This window comes from Chinchilla lanigera, unplaced genomic scaffold (assembly GCF_000276665.1).
Source record: "Chinchilla lanigera isolate Chin_1 unplaced genomic scaffold, ChiLan1.0 scaffold00004, whole genome shotgun sequence".
In the NCBI taxonomy this organism is placed as follows: domain Eukaryota; kingdom Metazoa; phylum Chordata; class Mammalia; order Rodentia; family Chinchillidae; genus Chinchilla; species Chinchilla lanigera.
In genome coordinates this window covers 26,871,365-26,895,343 of record NW_004955405.1, presented here as the reverse complement: position 1 = coordinate 26,895,343, position 23,979 = coordinate 26,871,365, and the positions used below count along the sequence as shown (strand labels likewise).

The 23,979-nt window shown below is 34.8% G+C and overlaps 1 protein-coding gene across 4 annotated transcripts in view; it reads left to right on the top strand.

The window, feature by feature from the left end:
• Atp2b1 (ATPase, Ca++ transporting, plasma membrane 1) overlaps window positions 1-22,965 on the top strand; it is a 59,892-nt gene extending 36,927 nt beyond the window's left edge. Inside the window, exons 12-21 of one of the 4 annotated variants that reach the window (XM_005374438.1) lie at window positions 4,582-4,761; window positions 5,416-5,503; window positions 5,864-5,970; window positions 7,806-7,997; window positions 8,214-8,427; window positions 8,878-9,089; window positions 10,579-10,686; window positions 12,379-12,561; window positions 12,935-13,021; window positions 19,739-22,965. In XM_005374438.1, coding sequence (XP_005374495.1) covers window positions 4,582-4,761; window positions 5,416-5,503; window positions 5,864-5,970; window positions 7,806-7,997; window positions 8,214-8,427; window positions 8,878-9,089; window positions 10,579-10,686; window positions 12,379-12,561; window positions 12,935-13,021; window positions 19,739-20,050 — 1,683 coding nt within the window. In that variant the 3' untranslated portion in view covers window positions 20,051-22,965. Of the gene's footprint in view, window positions 1-4,581; window positions 4,762-5,415; window positions 5,504-5,863; window positions 5,971-7,805; window positions 7,998-8,213; window positions 8,428-8,877; window positions 9,090-10,578; window positions 10,687-12,378; window positions 12,562-12,934; window positions 13,089-19,738 lie in introns of all 4 variants that reach the window. The other 3 variants (XM_005374444.2, XM_013518195.1, XM_005374440.1) reach the window with 3 other exon arrangements.
• The last annotated feature ends 1,014 nt before the right edge of the window (window positions 22,966-23,979 follow it).

Below are 23,979 nucleotides of genomic sequence, written 5' to 3'. Positions count from 1 at the left end.
AACACTGTCTAGTATAGCTTTCTGTAATGATAAAAATTATCTGTGTGTTGCTTGGTGTACTATCTACCGGCCACATGTGATGGCTGAGTTCTTGAGGTGTCAACCTTGCACAGTTGAAAAACGAGATTTTTTACTTCATTTAAATTTAACTAGCTGGCTAGTGACTATCCTACTGGATGGTAAGCCGCTCTAAACTTTGCTTTTTTTTTTAATTCTTTTTTTAAATAGATAATCGCTGGGTGCCAGACACTATCCTAGGTACTAGAAACATAAAAAGAGTTGGAGATCTGGTCCCTGGCCTCAAAGATGTCACGGTCTTGGGTGAGAGTGGACAAACATATTATAACCCACGATGTTAGGACGTTGCTGGCTATATATAGATCATGTTATATGAACAAAGGTCATGGACTCTCGACCTAGTTTAAAGTAATAGTGTCTTTTTGCTGAGTCTTAAAGGATCAGGAAGATACTAGCTAAACAAAATAGAAAACTACACTGTGACAAAGAAGCAACATAAGTAAAGCCACAAATACAGAAATTGCTTTTGTTCTATGACTTCATCAACTGACAGAACCCTTAATAGGTAGTACCAAGCACTGTTTTAGGAATTGGAAGTGCGTAGTAGTTACGAAATGTGTATTTTAGAAGAAGGAAGAGAGAAGATACATGGACAGTGTGCCACATGAGGAAAGCAGAATCCTGTGGGAAATATGCTGCTCCCTGCGCTCATAGGCCTTCTGTTCTGACTGTCATATGGGATGAGGGGCTCTGAGGACAGCAGTGGGAATGTGAAATCTGTTAAGAGCTATAAAGGATATGAATAATCTGATGAAATAAGGTGACTGAGAGAGACCACAATAAGACAACATGAGATCTGATGGCTCTCATAAAGAGCCAGATATATAAAAAGCTTCAAAAAGAGCATTTCAGGCAAACAGCAAAAAATGCAGGGACCCAAAGGTGAGAAAAAGTATTGAGCTATTTTAAATGTATGAAGGAGGCCAGTGTGGTTGAGAGTGTAAAAATGGGGGGGGGGGCGGGGAACGAAATGATCTTCATCCTTACTAGGCCTTACGGCTTCTAAATTTTATCCTGACATTTAGGTTGGGGAATAACATGACTTACATTGTTAAGATTCCTTTTTGGGAGAGGTGGGATTGTGTATTGAACGTAGGCCCTTCCCGTTGTTCCCATCCCAAGGTGGGAAAACCATTCTGAGTACTGTGCAAGACAGGAGAAAGAGAGGGAAGCAGTAAGGTTGTTGCAGTGTTTTGGCAGTAGGAGTTCATGACTTGTACAATATTTGTGTTAGGAAGATGAAAAGGGGATGACTCCAACATAAATGGAGATAGTCTAATAAGATGAATTTGCTGGGCCTGGGTATACTGTTCTTGATACTGATGAGGTAGCTGAGACTGCCAGCTGTGTGTCAGGTGGGCTTGGTGACTTTGTGACTTTGGAGTCACAAAGAGTTCTGGAGATAGATAGTAACTACCAGACTGAAGGACACCTGGAGAAAGTGTATAGACAGGGAAGAGGGCTTAAGATTGAGATGTTACCACAATTAGAAGTTTTATAAAAGAAGATTAACTTGGTAGGTGGTAGAGGATATTACCAGTGTCATAGGAAAATCAAGAAGCAAACTTTTGAAAGACGAAGATAAATTTCATTGCACTCTTAGAGTTTCAAATACTTAGGAAGTCTCCAGCTAGATAATGTTTGCCAGGATTTGGTCTCAAGAAAACCACCTAAAGTTTTATACAGTGACTTAAGCTTGAATCTTAATATATTAAATTAGGACGTCTACACCTCTGTGTTTTAGAAAATGTAGTCTATTATCATGTCCTTGACATTTTGGTTGCAGAAGAGTTTGTTTCTAAAATATGTAAGTGGCACTCTTATTTTTTTCAATATCACAAAATAAGATATGAGTACTTTTATCCTAAGATAATATAATATGAAATACCTTTCCTTGAGTGGATATTCGGGGTTGTGCAGTTTTAGTGTATGGAATCTTAGATAATTAGATATCTAGGACAAATTTAGTTTCACTGCTTATGCATAGGTGCTTGGACAAGACACAGCTTTGCTTCAGTTTCTGCTAAGGAAAAAGGGCAGGTAGTTTGCAAATTGTAAGTTAGAAGTATTTGATGGTAATGAACACTTTTACTCTTATTTTTAAACAGCTTTATTGAAGTAAAATTTATATATCACAATTCGCCCATTTAAAATTTATAGTCTTATGGATCTTCGTATGCTCAGTTGTGCAACCATCACTGTAATAAGTGATCAGACATTTTCACCACTCAAAAATGCAACTCCATAATCATTAGTGAACATTCCCTGTTTCTCTCTAACCCTACACTCCAGCCCCAGGCAGTCACTTGCCTACTCTCTGTCTCTCACCTACCTGGATTATTAAAAAATATTTCTTTTTATCATAACAGTAAATCCTTTGACCAACATGTCTCCCTTTCCCCTAACATCCCAAACCTATGGTAATCCCTGTTCTGGTCCGTTCTTCAATACTGTTTGCCACGTAGTTGAAGAATTTCTCCCTTGTATTCATTATTTCCCCTAGATACTACCTAGTCAGTGACTACTTAAATGTACAAGTGGAAGGTACCATTTTATCTTACATGAGATACCAGTAGATATGTTGCATTTGTATAGCTGACTGGTGGTTTCAAAATCAAATACTGATTTTTTTAAAACAGTGATCTAGTGGCCTCTGTCCTTTAGCATACCACTCTGTCACTAGGAACTAGCACAGTTCCTGGCATTCAGTAATAGTAGTTTGAATAACTGCATGCAGTTTCCCTCTCTCCAGTGATTTGGATAAGGAAGAGTTGACAGAAATATTTTAGCAGTGTAAATCTTTAAACTTACAGATGCACATGTAGGTTACTAGTAATTAAATTATATACATGTTTTAAGAAATTATTCCAGTGTTATCCTATCTAAATTTGTTTCCTTCTTGGAAAGATGCCCCTTTGATGACTATTTCTCCAAAGTTATGTAATTCAGTAAATATTGGGCTATGGTTATGTGTGAGGCACTTATTGGTTACATAAGTGAAAACTTGTATAGGCACTGGTGCTGCAAAGATAAGGGTCCTACCTTTGAGAAGTTCATTGACTTGCAGAGGATTCAGGTAAATATCTATAATATAATGAACTGTGGTAGAGGTTGTAATAAGACGAAGACACAGTTCTATTTAGATAGGTAGGCCAAGGAGACTCCAGGGAAGTTATATTTAATATGGATTTAGAAGTCACAAACAGGCAGCCTGTAGGCCTACTTGAGCTCTGTGGGTGTGTGTGTGTGTGTGTGTGTGTGTGTGTGTGTTTGTAATACTAAGTATTGATAGATCATATACAAATTAAGAGTTTTTTGTTTTGAAATTTTAAGTTTTGTTAACATTGGGTTCTTATTTCCCTGCAAAATAGACTAGAGCTCAATAGTTCTTTTCTTTAAACATTTACCTTGAGTTTGGCATTTTCAGCATGTTTTCCTCCTTTATGTTACTTGCATGACCCTGTAGTCATTTGAATTTACAATCTCTGCTCTAGTAGAATCTGTATAGATTTTCTAGTTCAAGAAGAACAAGAAAAGATTTTGTGGGTAAAACAAACTATAAGAGTAGAGAAACAAAGCTAATTATGTAGACCCTTCATCTACCAATTTGTGTGTAACAGAGAAAAATTTTAGATAAATCTAGAAAAATATTCTGAGGCTGAATTGTGATACTCTGTTATACTAACTTTGTGGTTTATGTGTAACAGCTGAGGAATCATCATGTATTTTTAAGAAAGTGTATTGGTGTATTAAAAAAAGAACTCTACCGTAAAGTATAGCAGATGCTTTAAAGAAGGAACAACTTAAAGGTAGGGATACCAATTAAAAAGTCCTTCCAATAGCTCAGGCAATAAGCAGGGACATGACAGGGGAAGTCTGAGGTCAAGTCCATAGGAGTCCTTAAAGATGTATAGGAAAAGAAGAATAGAAGAGGATATATAGATGCCTCTTAGGTTTCTGTTGGATGTCCTGATGGCCTTTGTAGACCAGCAAATGATAGCACTTTTCAGGTGGAGCTATGAATTATTCTCACAGTGAGATGAGGGAAATATGTAAATTTGAAAATCATTAGCACGTAGATGATACAGGAATAGGTGAGGCATGCTTTTGAAGATTTGCATTGGGAGGAGCGAAAAGTGAAACGCTCATAACTCTGAAGAACACTAGCATTTTACTCAAGTGGGATCCAAGTGGTTAAATGAGAAAGATAGAAAACCATTTAGAAAAAAATTTCCTGATGGTTGCCAGGGAGAAACAGTACTTTAAAAACCTTCAGTAAATAGGTAGCATAAACAAATTAAGTAGGATGGTACCTGAAAATGAAGCTTGCACAAAGACGCTGGCAGTGGAATAGAAAAAAGAGATTATTGGGAATAATTCAAGAAATACTAAATATCTTGAGATGAAATTAAAGTTATCATTAGTTGTGTTTGTTCAGTGGAAGTGTTTCTTTGGAAATACTAATTTTTTATTGTAACATGATTTTTTTCCCATGTAAACCAGGTGCCAGATGCAATAAAGAAATGTCAGAGGGCTGGAATCACTGTACGGATGGTCACCGGTGATAATATTAATACTGCTCGGGCTATTGCTACCAAATGTGGTATTTTACATCCGGGGGAAGATTTTCTATGCCTAGAAGGTAAAGATTTTAACAGAAGAATACGAAATGAAAAGGGAGAGGTAAGGATTTCTATTTTGATTTTTAATTAAAGTTTTTAGTATATTAGGAGTTTTATTCAACAGGTGTATACTGAGTGTGCCCTGTATTTTAGGTACCATCCATGAATAAATGCAGTTCACACTTTGATCTCTTAGAAAGCCGAGCATTTAAGAGATGAAAGGGACAAATGATAAAGAAATCAGCCATAAAAGGAGTGTCATATCTTGCTAGAATGCTTTATGAAAGTAATTAACTGTCTGTCTAGGCTAATTCCATATGGTAAGAGTAATGGGAGACACATTTGGAAAGGCTGGTGTGGTTTGGGCACGCCAGAGTATCAGAACTTTTCACTTCTCCATAAGCAGTTTTTTTAAATGTGATACGGTCATATAATAATGTTTATAGCAGTAACGCTCACCTGTAAGCATCTGTGAGAGGCACCTGGGAGCTTGTTAACCTTAGACTGGTGGGGCCCACCCTAGAGTCTGTGGTAAGACAAAGCCATAAAGCCACGCCTTGCCCCGTAATTTACGTTTCTAACAAGTTCTCAGGAAGTTCTGATGACGTCCCTCTGTTGAACATACTTTGAGAACCACTGATAGAAGTGATTGATGACCAATTTGGAATTGTGAAATTATGCTTGTGTACATTTTAACTTTGATAAAAATTTATAGATTGAACAAGAGCGGATAGACAAAATTTGGCCAAAGCTTCGAGTACTTGCAAGATCATCTCCTACTGATAAGCACACACTGGTTAAAGGTAAGTAGATGTTTCAGTTATTTCACAATTTCTTGGTGTAGAAATGTGTTTGCTTCCTAAAATAGTAACACAGTGACTATTAGATTGAGTCAAGGATATCATCTTTTCTAATAAACTCTAAATACATTTGCTTTTTATATCTTGGCTGAGCTGTATTCCTCTTCAGTGATGAAAACAGGATACTGCCATGTAACTTTAGTTTCTAAAGTTAATCCTTGCCCAACATTAAAGCAGTTTCCATTCTGTTTAATTCTATAATTTAACCTCAAATCTATAAAACTGATGAGTTGGGGCATTCTGTAGAAATCCTTATCAAGTAAAGAAAGTTTTCTACAGCACAAATATTTACTTTTATTTAAGGTATAATTGACAGCACTGTCTCAGAACAACGCCAAGTTGTAGCTGTAACTGGTGATGGTACAAATGATGGCCCAGCGCTAAAGAAAGCAGACGTTGGATTTGCAATGGTAGGAACTTATTTAAGTATTCAGTGTAATTTGGTAGATGTGTTTTTTTTGGCTAAATCTTTGTTGATTTTTAAACACTGTCCCTCAATATTAGTTTCAGTACACCTAAGTTGGTTTATAAATCTGATCAGTTTACTAGCTTGTATTGATTGCATGAAATGTGGCTAAATAATGATTTCTTTGGACAACTGTAATAATATACTTTTACTCTGCACTCTGAAATACTTAAATGTCTGTCCTCTAACCAAACCGTTCAACAACTTTCTTATGGCGGACACAGGCTTGAAAACAGTACTACATATTTAAATTAAAATATAGTTGATGTTATATGCTTGTACAAATATGCCAAATGAAAACATTTCATATTGCTAGTACGTATTAATGTTTAAAAAAGGGAAGAGGCCGGGTGTAGTGGTGCATGCCTGTAATCCCAGCCCTCGGGAGGCTGAGATAGGAGGATAACTGCGAGCTCAAGGCCAGTCTGGGCTATAAAGTGAGTTCAAGGCCAGCCTGAACCTTGACCTATCTCAGATTTAATAGGCAGCTATGTTAGAGTAAACTTTTAAAGACTTGTGAAGAGTAGCTGAAGAGGGACAAGGAATAATTAAGTGCCCTGCCTTGTTGTCCAGACAAACAGGATCACTCTCTTTTAGGAACAAAGAATTCGTGCTGCACTTACATATTTAGCAGGATTTTTATTGACACTTAACATGCTGACAGTGACCAGAAAGGTAGTTGAGTAGAATGCATTTTAACAAAGAAAGCTTTCTTCTCATAGCTTGAGTGTATGACAGGCAGTTAGGCTTTTAAATAAATATGGATGAGTATAGTCACGCAATGAAAAATACAGTGCAATGGTTTGTTTTTTTATGCTCTGAAGGTTTTAGGAGCAATTGTACTAGTATTTTTTTAAATGATAACTCATCAAAAAATGTATTTCAAAAATAGAGGGAAAATAAATACTTAGTAGCCTGGATTTGAAACCACTGAAGCTTGACTTCTGATAGAGTAAAGTGTTTGGACACACACATGCACGGAACATGCTCCTCTGAGAAGCTCATAAAAAAGTTGTTTAAACCTTTCTGTATCTAAAAGTTTCCCAAAGCTGACTGTAAAACTATTTTTGTTTGAATACCAGCCAGTATATTAGTTACCCTTTAAATTTTTAAGGATTTTGAACAAGAGAATAAGATTCACATCTGTAAATTATAAAGAATGATTAGTCAGGAAAACTTGTTACACTTAGATGTTTTAAATATGTTAAAGATAATATATGGCAATTAGGAACTCATATAAGAGAAACTATGTGATATTTAAGCTGTGTGTCTGATTTGTTTCGCTTAACATTATGGCCTTACGCTACCTGGTGCTGCAAAATCCTGAACCTCACAGAAGGGTTCTGTAGAACAAACCAAAGGTCTGCTTCGCTCCCATTGACTTGGGATTCACATTTCTTGGATCTGTGGAGTTGTTTATTGTTTGGTTATCTGCTTGTCAGTGTTTAAGGTTATCTTGCAAAACCTCCTTTACTTCTAATTTTGTTGCTGTAAAATCTTTTTAATATACTTTTAGGAGTTGGGAAGGAAGTTTAATGTCTTTGTTCATTCTGTTTTTGATCCTACTTGAAATTTTATTTCTCATGCTTTACTTATGTTTGATTGTCCTAAAATAGGGTTTCTCAGTGACGTCCTAAAATAACTGTATTATCTTCCTTTAGTATAAATTGTCACTGTTTCCAGTGTAATAGTAAGTTTTTTGTGTACTGTACATTATCCTTTTGAATATGTAAAAGTTATGTTTTAAATATTTAGTCTGATTGCCATTTCTTCCCACAGGGTATTGCTGGAACTGATGTAGCTAAAGAAGCATCTGATATTATTCTCACAGATGACAACTTTACAAGCATTGTTAAGGCAGTTATGTGGGGACGAAATGTCTATGACAGCATCTCAAAGTTTCTGCAGTTCCAGCTTACTGTTAATGTCGTAGCAGTGATTGTTGCTTTCACAGGCGCTTGTATTACTCAAGTAAGTGAAGATTTATTAAAATGTGTTTATTTTTAAGCAAAAATGTATATAGTTTGCCTTTTTAATGTACTTAAGTATTCAAGATGAAGCTTAATATTTTAGGTTAATTAACAGAGAAACAACCAGTTTTGTTCTGTTCCTTAAGTTTTTAAATGCTAAAGGCATTGTGAGAATTACTGAGTTGTGAATGTCCATTAGGAAACATATCTTTTCTAGGACTCACCGCTTAAGGCTGTGCAGATGCTGTGGGTAAACCTTATAATGGATACACTCGCTTCCCTCGCTCTGGCAACAGAACCACCCACTGAGTCTCTCTTGCTTCGGAAACCGTATGGTAGAAATAAGCCTCTCATCTCACGCACAATGATGAAGAATATTTTGGGACATGCATTCTATCAACTCGTAGTAGTTTTTACACTCTTATTTGCTGGTAAGAATTCCTGTCTAATAAAGATTTAGTTGATTCTATTCAAATTGAATACATTCAAATATGCTTTAGGATCACAAATATTTTTAGAGCCTAAGTTCTGTTCTTGACTCTTCTTTATCTCCTTGGGTGCTTATTAAATTTTGGGAGGGCAATATGATAGATAGTGGTGGGGTAGGTAGAGTGTCTTGACTTCTTAGCTCTGCCACTTAGATATGAGGTCTTTTATATATCACCATAGTTTAGGGTGCTTCATCTATAAAACAAGACAGTTTCCTCATCTGTAAAACAAGAGACTTGTATTAGATTATACCAAGTCTTTTCCATCTCTTTTGTGCCTTTATTCCAGATCAAATAAAGAGTTTACCTAGGTTTTATTATTGTGTATTTCCTTGAAATGTTAAAATTTATTTTGTATGATAATTACAAAATAATAATGTTTCATTCTTTCAGGGGAAAAGTTTTTTGATATTGATAGTGGAAGAAATGCTCCTTTGCATGCTCCTCCTTCGGAACATTATACTATTGTTTTTAATACCTTTGTGCTGATGCAACTTTTCAATGAAATAAATGCCCGGAAAATCCATGGTGAAAGAAATGTGTTTGAAGGAATCTTTAATAATGCCATCTTCTGCTCAATTGTTTTAGGCACTTTTGTGGTACAGGTGGGTAATAGGAGAAGACAGGTACTTGTTCCAGAAATTACTAGGTAGCTGTGGGAGTGGGGAGACTTTTATTTGTTACCCTGATGATGTGTGTAGTTTCATATTGATCTAAGGTATGTCTTAAAGAAAGTTGGTCTCTTGATTCTTTAAGTCAGTGCAATTAACTAACAATTTTATTTATTTAAATTTGAAAATGAAAATGATTTTATATGAAACTAAATCATCTGTTTTTACATAGTCATTGATTTTTTTCCCCTAGCATCTTTTTTTTTTTTTTTAAAGAGTAAAAGAAGGGTAACATAATAATGGGGGCATTACCAAATTACAGACAGAGTGGTAGGAAATTATCAATGGTTATTGTTTTACATATTGTTATCTACAAGATAGTTTCTCAGGAAAACAAATAGACAAATAATAGTGAGTTACAGACCAAAGAGGTAGGAGATTATCAATAGTTGTACTATACTTTGGTATCTTCAAAGTGGCTTCTAAAGAAAATAAATAGAGCTATACATGAGTGACCTATTGAATAATCATTAACTATTCTCAATGGTTATTGTAGGAATCCCCTAGCATCTTAACATTTTTCATGTCTTTTATACCAACAACTTAAATTTTTTTAAAAACTAAGAACACTTAAATAAGTACTGAACTTTTTCACCTTCATTATCTTCTTGGTTTGCAAAAGAAAATTCCATCAATTTTATATCTCTATGAATATCTGGACTTTAAAAAACAGTGGAATTAACAAATACAATGCAAAGAATGGAATTTGTAACTTTTAAATAGTTTTTAAATGTTAACCACTGTTGTTTGTCAAAATTATTTTTAATTTCAATTTGGTAGCTACCTAACTGCCATATTGAAGAGAGGTTTGTCAGACAAAGAGGAGGGTGCATAATTTTGTCACTTAATTCACTGTTTTAGAACATTTAGAATAATGAGGGAAGCATAGTTATTATATTACCAATTTATTCATATACATTACTGGATTTTAGTCATTAGAAGGGAATGTGAACTTCCAAGGGCATACCTGAATTTGTCCATATTTCATAGAACTTTGCAAGTTGATTTCCGTTCGTAGTGATCTAATATCTAAATGTTAACAGGGAATGAATAGGTCTGTGAAAGGGAAGTGGGTTGAACGTTTTGTCCATTTTTCCATACATAATATTAGTCTTTTCCAGAAGTATACTATCTTTTGTGAAAGGCATAAATTATTCAAATAGTGAAACAAACTACAGGAAAATATAGTATTCTTGAGGTTAAGTTGTATTAAATTATTCTTCGTGATCATGATGATTATTTTAATTTAGCAAGCATAATTTAAACATGAAAAGTATATGCATTTAAAAGTTTGGGCCAAGATTTGACCTTTTATTTCAGTTGTCTTATTTTTCAGCTGAGATTTAAAATAGTGGTCATATTAAGAATACGAATTTTAAAATTTAAAAGATTCAAATAAATTTACTTTCGATTATTCCTCCAGATAATAATTGTGCAGTTTGGTGGAAAGCCTTTCAGTTGTTCAGAGCTTTCAGTAGAACAGTGGCTATGGTCAATATTCCTAGGAATGGGGACATTACTCTGGGGCCAGGTAAAACTCTCATCATTTTTCCTTAAAACCTAAGGTGATTTCTTTGAAAATTTCTAGTATATATTTTCTTAGTTCTGTTACTTGATTCTAAATAATTGTGTCAAGAAAAGGAATTTAGGGATATGTGCGTGCGTGTGTGTGTGCGCACGCGTGCGTGCTCACATGCATGCATTAATTATACTATCTGTAATTTTTTTTTTATCTGTAACTTTTTGTAGGACAGAATTCTGTAGAAATTTTGCAGCAGTTAATAGTGATATTTTTACTATTGGTTGGGATACTAATTATCTTTCACTCTATTTTTACATTTTTAGAATAAAATAAAATAATGATATCTGGAATATAGGGCCACTAAATGGCATTTTAGAGTGATTGGACTGAATATCTTTAACAGTGTGTTTGTGAAATAGAGTGCCTGAAGCATGAGATACTCCTCAGCTTTAGTCTGCTTACTTGCAAGTGCATGCCATTCTTTTTTAAGGGCGAATCATAATGACTTGTGTTGTTCATTTTAAGCCTGTTATCATTACTATAAAACTAATGGATAAAGAATCCATATTAATGTTTTCATAAATGCAGGATAGCCTGTTATATAACTTATCTAAGCAAATTTTGTCATTCTGCAAATCAAACCAAACTTTGTTTTTACTTAAATTTAGCTTGTATGCCTTTTTATCTTACCTTTTTCTTGTGTTTCTAGGTTCTAAGTTTCTCTTATTCATTTTGAGCATTTTATTATCAGAGATCTTCTTTAAAGTAGGATCCCTACTTCTGATTACCATTGTAATTATCATGTTCTCTGATAGAACATAATCTTACAACCTCCAACAATTCTGGCTAATTTCAGGAAGAGGAAATGCAGTACGGCACACATACAGCTTAAGTTGATGTTGTCTATTGATTTTAAGTACGTCATGGTGAAAAATAGCAAAACAAAACAACACTGGCTCTTGTGGCCAGGAAACCTGGAGTCTTAGACACTCCATTTATCTCCCAACTTTTTTTGCCTCTGTGAAGTGAGGTGTTATATTAGTTTTCTAAGCTGTTGTTTCTGACTGCATGCTTGTTTCTGTGTCTGGCTCTCATAGGGAGCGACTGTTAACCCAAAAGGTAATATATACCAGTTGGAGTTTCTTGTACCCTTTAGATTTTCTGAGGCACTGATACTATTGGGTGTCACTGTAAAATCAGTAATTGTTCAGTTTTAAGTAGTTGTGTTTTATACAAATAAATATATTCAGTAAAACTTTTTAGTATAACCTTGATGAATTTCTGGATTTTGCTATTTTTCTCATAGAATTCTTACAGCACTAATGAAATACATTTTGCATCTAGTAAGACCACTTGGTGTTTCCATTTTGTTTGAAGTAAATATAATTAATAATGTTAAGTAAATACATGTTTTGAAGCATGGTTGTACAGTTTACTGTTGTGTCCAAACTAAAATATGAAAAAAATGTAATCAGATTAATTCTTACTCAAAACATCTTTTTATCCTTCAAACCTAAATCTTTTTGTATAACTAAGAAAAATATTTTTGGTTCTGGGAGAGAGTGTCTGATAACAGATTTCATTGCTTCATTGGTGAACATAGTTGGATACTCTTACAATTTTTACATCTTTCGGATAAAGTTTATCGGTTTAACTGTATTTGGTATTATTTAGTTCTAAGTTTTTTCCCCTATGTTGTAGCTTATTTCAACAATTCCAACTAGCCGTTTAAAATTCCTGAAAGAAGCTGGTCATGGAACACAAAAGGAAGAAATACCTGAGGAAGAATTAGCAGAGGATGTTGAAGAGATAGATCACGCTGAAAGGGAGTTGCGGCGTGGCCAGATCTTGTGGTTTAGAGGTCTGAACAGAATCCAAACTCAGGTATGGGCCTGGTAGAGAGGTAGGAGAGATGATGGGAGCAAGGGCTTTTTGACCTGGGAGGAGGTTTGTGTGTGCTCCTTGACTTCCTTTCTAGCCTCCCCAACCCACAAAATTTATTCTTTTGAAAAATAGTACTGGTGGCTGAGTGAAACTTGTAACTGATTATGGAAGAATGTGTCTTATATGCCCCTACGCTCCTTTTTTCCTAGCTTTTTTTTTTCTCCCCCATCTCAAAATGCTACTCTTACCTATTTATCTGCTCTGTAAAAAGTGCCTTTTTCTTTACTTTTTATATGTTGATAGATGGAATGGTCCTTTCTCTTGTTCTCTCTCTCTTGCCGAGCAAGCTGTCACAATCTCTGATTCCTTGCAGATGGATGTAGTGAATGCTTTCCAGAGTGGAAGTTCCATTCAGGGGGCTCTAAGGCGGCAGCCCTCCATCGCCAGCCAGCATCATGATGTAACAAATATTTCTACCCCTACACATGTAGTGTTTTCCTCTTCTACTGCTTCTACTACTGTGGGGTGTGAGTGTGTGTTCCTAAGTGCATGAAATTAACATTTCCTACTTCACACACCTAACGTTTCTCATTTTCTCCTTAATGTTTAAATTCATTGTTCAGGCTTTTCATAAAGCTTTCTTTTTGTAAAGTGGATTGAGACCTCAAAGTGTTGTCGTTGTTGTTGTTTTATTTCTTAGAGGGCTAGATAACCGGTGGAACAATTGCAACCAAAGATTAGATATGAAATCTGTGAGCTTGTCTCTATGCTACCTCTTTAGTTATATGGGGAATAAATTATAGCTTAGAATTTGTGAAACTACTATAAATTTTTGAGTATATGCCTTCAAACATGTCCATCCTGCATGTTTCCTAGAAGCACATGATTTAAAACTGATGTACCAGGATCAGGAAATTGCGTTTTTAAAGCTAAAAAGGAATTTAACATTTCAACTTTCATCTTGTCAGCTTGGAAACTTAGTTACCTGAAGAACAGTTCTCAGTATAGCTAGTTGCTTGCCATCTTAACCTGAATTTTGTTTGCCTTGCTTTGTATAAGCTTTGTATAAGCTTTTGTGGTATTTATAATTTGGGGTCCGCTCCCACTTGTATAATGAATTTAAAGTCACATTATAGACAAAAAATATTGTCTTAAAAGAAGTGGAAAATGTATATAGTTGATTAATTATTGAACCATCCCGTGTGGAAAGGTCCATTAATTGAGCAGAGTAACAAATTCCCTTTCAAATTTTCAGTAAGTGGCAAATTCCTAAAAGTCTTATTACTTATACAGTCTTACTGTGAAGTAGAGTCTTCTGATTTCATGTGGATTTTCAGTACATTAAAAGAATTAAGGGGCTGGGGATTTAGCTCAGCGGCAAAAGCGCCTGCCTGGCAAGCGCAAGGTCGTGAGTTCGGTTCCCGGTACCGGAGAAAAACCAAAAAAAAAAAAAAATAAAAAAATAAAAAAAAAATAAAAGAATTAAAAGTGCAAGCCTACCTCCATCCCTGAAATTGCTGAAGTCCTTAAGATTGTGTTGGGTAGAGGCATATCTTTTCCATTTAATTTCCAGCCAGTTAAGGACTGGGGGAGCCTTGACAAAAAGCTGGACAGGGTGAGTTAGAGGAGAAAACAGTGCAAACTATTAATCAGTGCATATTTGTTCACTGATTGCTTTTGTAATTTTTATTGGATATTTTTAACAATGTTGTAAAAAACAGGCAAAACAGATCAATTCCCGTTTCACACGTGTGAGCATGGACTTGGAATTGGAATAAGTTGCTCTGGCTAATACTTAGGGTAGTATGATGTAAAGCAAAGAGCAGACAAGTGCTCTAAAACACCCTGGCCTTAGAACACTGGGATATTACCTTTACATGGACAAATGGGAATCTCCCTTTTTAAAATTATCTACATCAGTGAAATGGTAAATGTAAATTGCCTGCCATTATGCTTGGTATGATAAACGTCATTTGCATCCCTTCCTCCCACTATCTATGGATTTTACACTATCTTGGGGACAAGCATTTATAGAAGGCATACTATTAAATGTCAAGGCATGCTATTATATGCAATCTAAGGAGAGAAATAAGTGGACATTTTTATGTGGAAGGAAAACACAGAATACTGTGGGTGGGTTCTTAAAGTACACCAGGAACTCAAGAAAAATTATGCAAAGGAGATGACTATTCCAAGTTGATCCTTGATAGAATTTGCTAATTGAGGAGAGCAACCTTCAGTGATAATTGTGTGGCACTAAACAAGTAATAATAAACCATAAGAAGTTGAAGAAGCTAGAATGGAAGGTAATCTTCTCTTCCTATCCTGTGAAGACCCAAACCAAGTCTTTATCCTAAAAGACTTCCCTCCCCTGCCCCAACTGTTAAATTTTAAAAATTTCAAACCTGTAGATGAGTTAAAAAATCAGCACAAATGTTGTAATACGTACTGTATTAACATACTCACAATAACAACACTAATACCATGTTATAATGAGTCCATCTTCAGATTTCTTCACTTTCCCAATGTCTTTTATAGCTTTTTGATGCAGGATCCACAGAAGAATCAGCAGCAGTGTGTATTCCTGTTCTTTAGTCTCTAACCTGGATCTATTTCTTGCCTTTTTTTTTTTTTTTATGTCATGGACTTTTTCTAAAGACTTGGCCAGTTGTGTTATGAAGTGTCTTATATCTGCATTTATCTGATTATTTTGTACTGATAAGCTTCATGTTAAACTTTTTTGACAAGTTTACCTTATGGATGGTATATAGCCTATTCATTTTTATTTCAGCAGTATTTTAAATAATTGGCCATTTTTGTAATTTGGAAGGGTGTCACATGATTTTAGGTACCCTGTAGTTATATATTTCTCAGCCTAATTTTGTCCCAGTTTCTGTGTTAAATATCACACCAATTACAAACTTAAGTTTTAAGAGACTTATGCACACTTCAGGCTCTTTTCTAATGCACAGTTACATATGGAACCTCTGAGTTGCTAGATCCAAGTGACTCGGGGAGTTGTGTTCAACTTCAGGGAGGTAGAGTTATACATCACAAAGTGACAAAGGAAGAATTGTAGTATTGCTTCATCAAGGTTTGAGATGTTTCCTACTTTATTGTATATCCTGTTCTTACATCATGAGGTATCCAGGGGCTAGATCATATCTTGTTAATGAGGTTATCATTATACAGTAACAGTTGCTATAATTATACTGTTTTTACCATAAATTTCTCTAAAACTTGCTGGTGGAACATTGTCTTAGGTAATAAGATATAAAAACCCTTAAGATATAATTAGGAGTCTTACTATGCTTGATGAAGGGTTTAATTTTTTCACTATGCTTCTGTCCTAATATTGAGTAGTCTTAGAAATATCTGTGAATGTAAGATTTCTTTGCTTTGTTAAATGGATGTAGTAATGATCCATGCCAGCTTTGTCAAATACTAGACTTGAAACTTACATGGAGAAATCATCTTTTCTCCTCATTTATTAACAAGGTTTTTACTGTAGGATCTCTAGAGAAAACACTCTGTAGTAATTTCTCTGTAGATATTTTATGACTCATACCAGCTCTTCACCACTACTAAATGTTTATGCTGAGCAAAGAGCTATGCTTCCTAGAAAGGAGAAGTTGAGAGGTTTAACTTGAAGGTAAAAGGTTCATAGATGCCTGGGAGCTAAATCTGTTCTGTCTCCTGTATTTTAAAATAAAATTTTACTAGAACAAAGCTACATGTATTCAGTATTATAATGGTTCTTCTACTATGAGGGCAGAGTTGAATAGTTATGACAGAGACTTTCTACCTTAAAAAACCAAATATTTACTGTCTAGTTCTTTACAGGAAAAGGTTCTACCCTATTCCAGATAATTAGTAAAACAGCTCATATACATGCAAGTGAGTCTCCCCTAAAGAAATTCAATGTGCTAGTCTCAGCTTTGGAAAACAGCCTAGAATTTTCTTTCTTGTTGAAAAGTATCTTTTACTGTAACATTTAAATTTTTTAGGTTAGTCCCCATAGTAAAAATAATAATGAACACAAATTTTAGAAATGGGCAATCTGTTGCAGAAGATAAGATGTATTGGCTTCCGATAATACGGTACTGTGTCTTAGAACTGTGGGCAATGTGTTGCAGAAGACAAGATGTGCTGGCTTCTGGCTATATAGTACTGTGTCTTAGAACTGTCTCCTTATATAACATGTTCTGGGCAGCAATATTGTTAATCTTTGCTAACAAGATTTAGGAAGGCATTTAGAAAAGTCAGTAGTTTTGCATAATTTTTTGATTTGTTACTTATATTTAGTACATTGTTTACTTTTGTACTCTTAAATTTCTTAAAGTTTATGATGGTAATCACTTCATTTTCTTATGTGCTTTATACAATACTTTGTTTCTGTTCTCTTGTTGAATAATTTACTTGATAAAAATTTTTTTGAACATAGGATTGAATTTTTTCTTACAATTTTAGAAGGTATAATCTTGTGCATCTAGGTCCTAGTCGATATTAAATAGGAGCTGAATTAAAAGACTGGATAAGTAATGAGGCTAAGCTTGTCAAATGGCAAGTTAGGGTTACTTTTGAGATTTATGATTAAATTGGATTCTTGGTGTTATTAATTTAGTTCCTATGAATGGGAAATACTGTGCACAAAATGCTTTTTCTCAAAGTGACTGTAAGAATTTTACATACAGTCAGTAAGGTCTAAGGTCAAAGCAAGTATAAGTTAGCTCAGTTTGTTAGCAGCTTTCTGCCACTGTTAACAAAATACCTACCACAATATGTGTTTAATTATGTGTCCACATACACCTGCTGCTCTTACCTGTTCATTCTTTATATTGTGCTTCATATAGAGCTTCACAAACTCACAAGTCTCATCTTCAGCCCATACCTTTCTTCTGAATTCTAGGTTTTTTCCAAATTTAATATATTCAAAGAATGGGTTTCTGTCTCCCCTTAGACTGGTTTACAGACAGGGGGGGAAAATAAAAGAAAAACCATTTTTTCTGTCATGAATAACAGCAGTAGCTCCGCTCTTGTCAAATTTCCAACGACCTCAGGGTTGTCTTAAACAGTTCTTATTACCCAGTAAGTTTGATAGAGAACCCTCTAATTTGTTTTCTTTCATCCCTGCTGGCTACTGACACCAACAAATTTTTTTTTAGGAAGTTATAGCTTGCTTTTAAAGTATAAGACAACTAATACTTACTAAAGTATCACAAGTATAAAATGTAAATTGTAAGATTTCACAATACAACATTAAATGAATGAATTTAACTGAATAGTCATCAAGCATCATTTACATTCTGTGTGTTAAGCACTTTGTATCTTAATAAAGGGGAAGCAAGCAGGGCAATCAGTTGAAAATATTTGCTATTAGCTTGCCATATTAAGGGACTAAAGTACAAACACAAATAGAACAAGACTAAAAAGTAGCACACGATAAAGTAGCCAGACAGTACAGAGACATGCTGCCTATGTTCCATGTGTATATTATTAGGCCAGCAGCACCAGCATCACTTGGGAAGTTCTTAGAGATGCAAGATCTCAGGCTCCTGCTGAATCAGAACCTGCACTCTAACAAGATCCTCTGTTAGTTTATATGCACAGTATAGTTTGAGAAGCCCTGGGATTGATACTTTTGTGCTAGCACTTCTCTGACTACTGTAGCATACTAACTGAGCTCCCATAACAACCCTACAAAGTGTAGATTACCGACTTTGTACCTGAGAAAAGCCAGCTGACCGGGTTCTTCAGCTGGTAAGGCAGAGCTGTAACCCACTTACCTTTCTCTTACTCCAATATGCTATGCTGTCAGTGTGTAAAACTAAGTTAATATGAACTAAAGCAGCTTACTGACAGGGATTGGTAAATCAAAAAAGACAAATTCAAGGAGCAATAAGGTATTGATTAATGATTAGAAGTGGACATGTAACACTAACTCAACATTACATTTAAAAAATGTATTCAGTGTCCATTTGAAGAAATTTATTCATTATCATGAGATGATTTTGGTGGCCACATCTTTTTTTTTCTTTGCATGTCAGTGATGTCTTCATTATTAAACACAGTTCAGGGGCTGGGGATTTAGCTCGGTGGTACAGTACCTGCCTGGCAAGTGCGTGGTCGTGAGTTCGATTCCCAGTACCGGAAAAAAAAAACAAAAAAATTTAAAAAAATAAACACAGTTCATTAGAATTAAAACAAAAGCAAATATTGTATTTCAATTGGTGTGTAAGAAGAGTTCAACTATTTGGATATGCTTGTTTTTTTCCTGAATGACACTGAACTACTAAGATCTAATGTTAGCACTGCGGCAATGTTTTTGAATTTGATTGCCCATTAACTGTCTTTCATTTATACAGAAGACCTCTAAATGGAAAGGTAAATTGTTGGGCTGTGTGTTTAGAGATGAAAATACTAGAAAGCTTTGAAACTTGGGTCTTCTTTAGAAATTTTTATAGAAAAATCTCAGAGAATTCATTTTTATTTTGAGTCTGTTCTTCCCAGAGGACTATAGTGATTAAGTTGTAATCTACTTAGAGAAAAACACCAACACTTTATAGAAAAATGGCATATACTCAATTATTTATAGCTGTTTAATGATATTTTATAAACATTTATTTGGGTTTTGTCTTTGTCTTTATTTTTAACTAAGGGAGCAGTGGGGTAGATGTGAGTTCATTGTGGCATTTGGCTTATATTTGCTTGGCTTTTTCATAGTTGGTGACACCCTAATTCCTAGCATGATAAATAGTAACCCTTTGTGCTTGACTTTTAACTTATTTGAATTGTTTTCAAAAATACATTCTTTTTAATTTACAAAGAAATCAGCTAAGCTTGTGTATGGTTAAGTTTTTGTTTGTTTTCTGTTTGTTTTTGTTTTCTTAGGGGAAAAAAAAATCCTATAAAATGGCTATTAAATTTTTAGCCAGTGACAATGAGGTTTTCTTAGTATTACTTTAAACCTATACCTCTTAATTCTTAGAGTATGTGGTTTTGTCGTTCTGTAGTGTCCTACTAAAATATTCATTTTTTTACAGTGTATTGCAAGTTCCACTGCATTACATGCAAATATGATTCACTCATACCTAGCTGTTTGTGGATTCAAACTCATAAGTGAGCCAATCTTGAGTTAATAGTGTATTGACATCTTTCTGTTTTCTGATATTTACAGATTCGAGTGGTGAATGCGTTTCGTAGTTCTTTATATGAAGGGTTAGAAAAACCAGAATCAAGAAGTTCGATTCACAACTTTATGACACATCCTGAGTTTAGGATAGAAGATTCAGAGCCTCATATCCCCCTTATTGATGACACTGATGCAGAAGATGATGCTCCTACAAAACGTAACTCCAGTCCTCCGCCCTCTCCCAACAAAAATAACAATGCTGTTGACAGCGGAATTCACCTTACAATAGAAATGAACAAGTCTGCTACCTCTTCATCCCCAGGAAGCCCACTACATAGTCTGGAAACATCACTCTGATTGTAAGCTGAATGTTAACACACTAGCTGCATTGTAAAGAAACAAACTGAAACTGGGTCTTTTCACAGATTGTGACAGACAAGAGCGTATTCTTGTCTCTGGACTTCAACAGAACACACACTTGTACGAATGGAGATTTATTTTTTTAAAAAAAAAAAAAGCAAAGCTTTCTGCCAGACTGAGGGTGCTTTTTGGGGGGTGGGAGAAATGAACTGACAGATAAACAGTGACTCAGCATAAGTGACCCACGGATCATCAGTAGCACCCAAGAATGGTCCTGAACAGTGTACTAGCAGAGCTTTAGTTTATCTCAGTCCTTGATGGGAGAGAGGGAGGAGTCGAGCTGGGCGAGACAAAGAGCCCTGGATCATTGAATTGAATTGAATCTTTAATTTCTGCTGTTGGCTGTTAATAATTTGGATTATTTATGTTTATAAATGATAAAGATCTGTTTACAAAGGTTTGTAGATACTTTTTTTGTTCCTGTTCATAGATGGGAAGCTTCCTTACAACTGATGCACAGAAAAATTAGTCCTTCAAATACTGCTGTATTTTCAGGAAAAAAAGGGGTGTTTCTATTGAAACTGTACTAAATTTTTGCCTACAATTTACCTTGTTAAATATTGTAGATAAATTGCTAATACTAATAGCCAAATAGATAACACTAATGCTTTGTTTAAAAAAAGAAAAAACAAAACAAAACAAGAAAAACATGAGCAGTGGTGTTCTAATGAAGTTATGGCATCTGTCCTGATTAGTTTCTTAAATACATTTACTACTTAATGGTTTTGAAACAACTGTTTAATTTTTAAAATTTTTGAAAACTTGCTAATAACCTTTGTTCAGAATTTAGTAGATTGTTTAATGCAGGACATCAACTACATAATGAAAGATGCTTGAAATGCTTTTGTTATTTCAGGCAAATCAAATTAAATCAAACTATTACAAGAGAACTTCAGTCCTTTTTGTTTTTGTCTGTTAGTTCAGTGATGTCTTGGTGAACTGTGAGTGAACTGTATTGATTTTTCTAATCCTTAAGAGACCTTCATACAGCATGAGGGCTGTTGGCATTTTGAAAACGGTTAATAAGTAGAAGCATACATGTTTTCCTTTTGTTTTTGAAACTTGTTTGTAAACATAAATAAATATGCCCTTTTATTAAATAAATACATGGCAATGTTTTTTTAAAAGGCATTTCTGCTTCTTTCCTCAATTCTGCATAGATGGCACATCAGTCCATTCTCTTTAACCATAATTGGAATACATTTCAAGATGGTAACAGCCCCATGAAGTAGCACTTTAATTCCCTGGTGATAATCTAACAGAAGCAGATTGAGAGAATTATCACAATTTTGCCATTTAATTTACTCTGCATAGAATTGTTTGTCTAAAAAGTCTCACAGTTTAAAAAAGGTAATGACCACCGTTGTCTTCGGTACTTTTAATTCTTAAGTGGCCAAATAACAGGTTAGATAAAATGAGGTTATAGGAAGAATTGGAAAAGCTTCTCAAAAGAGATATGCCGATGTAATAATCGTATGCTGGAATGCCCATCGTAAGCCAGTTGGATTCTCTAGCTCTGTTTCTTTCCTGTCTACCTTCTCCCTCCGTTTGCCTTTGTTTTTTTACCCTTTAAAACTGGCATTGTGTTAGCAGCCCAGATTTCACCAAACAATCCTCAGGCTGACATAAAGTTTACAGGGACTACTACATCGGAGAGTGCTGACCCAGCAAAGAAACATTTAGTTGATGGTGCTTGATATTTTTGGTGGGTGGGGGAGATCCTTTTCTCTCCATCAATTCTTTGCGATAATCCTCTGCAAGTCTTAGAAACACATTGGCTCTGTCAGCATTTGTCATTGTACATTTGTTCATCAGGTATTAATAGCAACTCATACTGTAAAAAGAGGTAGCATGATATGCTAAGAAGCATATTTAGACTAGGAGTCAAGTCCTGGCTTCTGATCTTGGTTTTGCCATTAACGTTGCTGCATGATCTTGGGGAAATCGTTTACCCGAAATGAGGGTGGTGGACTAGACTTTCTTGAAGAACCCTTTCAGCTCTAAAAATTGACCCTATCAACTGGAGAAGCCTACAAGGCATAGGGAGTAGAGAAAAGGGAAATATTTTCAGTTTTCTTTTTTACTTTGGTTATGCTTAAATATGAATGTAATTACCAAACGATTTAGAAGTGCATGTGCTTTGGAGGATTTGTATTGAGCTTTTACAGTATTCATTTCTGAACTCAAAGCAATGGCTTTTTACACCAACTCTAATCCATAAACGGGTCTTTGACATCCATAAAGTAGTAGCAAGACAAGCTTAGAGTGTATTTTCTCTTTGAGACACTGTAATTTCTACAACAAATTTCCAGAGCATTATGTAAGTAGGAAAAAAAAATGCAAGCAAGCTGTTAAAGATCTTGGATCCCATTATATAGTATGTATAGCTGCAAGCAGCATCTGTAATTCAATCACTTTTTCTCTTTTATCCTCTAACCAAGAAATTGTTTCATTTTGAACCCCAAATGTTTTTAATCTTTGTATATTTTTTAAAAATCCTTTTCCCCTCATCATTGCCTTTTCTGTGGTTGTAAATAGACTTGCACTTTGAAGATGAGTTACTCCTTGTCACCTTACAAATATGTGATATGGTAATTTTCATAACAGATGTCAGTTTTGAACCAAGAAATGGTGATTTGTTTATAAGAAAAAAACTGGCTTCATTTCTGTGAAATTGCTCTCTGAAAATTTCTTTTCACACGTGTAAGCCAACTGCGATTCCGTGATGGTGTGGATTTCTCTCGATGATGCTTACCATCTATTTTAGCCACTGAGCCTTTTATTATTTGTCTATTTGTAAAGTTTATTTGTCTTAACTCATTTAATAAATATACTGTTTATCTGTTTCTGAATGGGGACTGAGCTTTTTGAATAATGAAATTTATTTGAATATTTTGGAGTTACTTTTTTCTACTTGAGATTTTAAAAAATCTAATGAATGAACATTCTCTGTAATGTACTTGAAATGTTACAATTGTATTACAGTGAGTCAGGGTTCTAATCTGCATGATCCTGCCTCTCAGATGAAGGTGGGTAGTACCTCATGCCTACTTTTGTATTCACAGCTTCAGTTGTGCTAGCATAATAGTTCATTCTGCAGTGGGGGGGGGGGGTAATGCTTCAGTCGCAGAACAGATTAGTTTTTGACATTAACTATAAGAGTTTATTTCCAGTAGCAATTATCTGAACTCTATGGCAGAAGTAATAACATTTCCCTTAGTTGGTTTAATAATAAATTCTGAATATAAATTAACAATTTTGTGGAAATGCTGAGTGACTTTAAATGATATGAGTACCATATTTTTGATAGTATAAATTATTAACAAATTACTGAATATATTTAAATACCATATTGATGACATGAAAGATATTTTCCATTTTGTCAAATTGGGTTTTGTATGTATGATGTATTAGAATTGAATTTTGAATTATATTTTCTCTGTAAAACTCACTGAGTAACAAAGGGGAGTTTAAGCTTTTTCCTGTTGACATTTTTCCTTCCCCAGGCCTTTAAGAGAGCTTACGTCTCACTGCACCTGTCTTCTTTCTGTAACCTGTGCTACGCTTGTCTCTTGAACCCAAGTGCTGTGGCCCCCTTTATCTGTTTAGAGTATTCTTACACTCATTTGTTGACAGAAAAAGAAACTAACAGCATAATTACCCCTTGCTAAAAAAGTAATCTCTGAAAAATAACGTTAGAGACTTAAGTGTATTTCACAAAGAATGCTTCGTGTTACTCATGTTATAGAGTTGGTGATTGTATTCCTACAGTGCTCCTTGGTGTGAGTCAAAAAGAAAGCTCTTTATCCAAATAATTTCCTTGTTAACAGGCTGATAATTTTGCCACTTAAACTCTTAATTGGGGG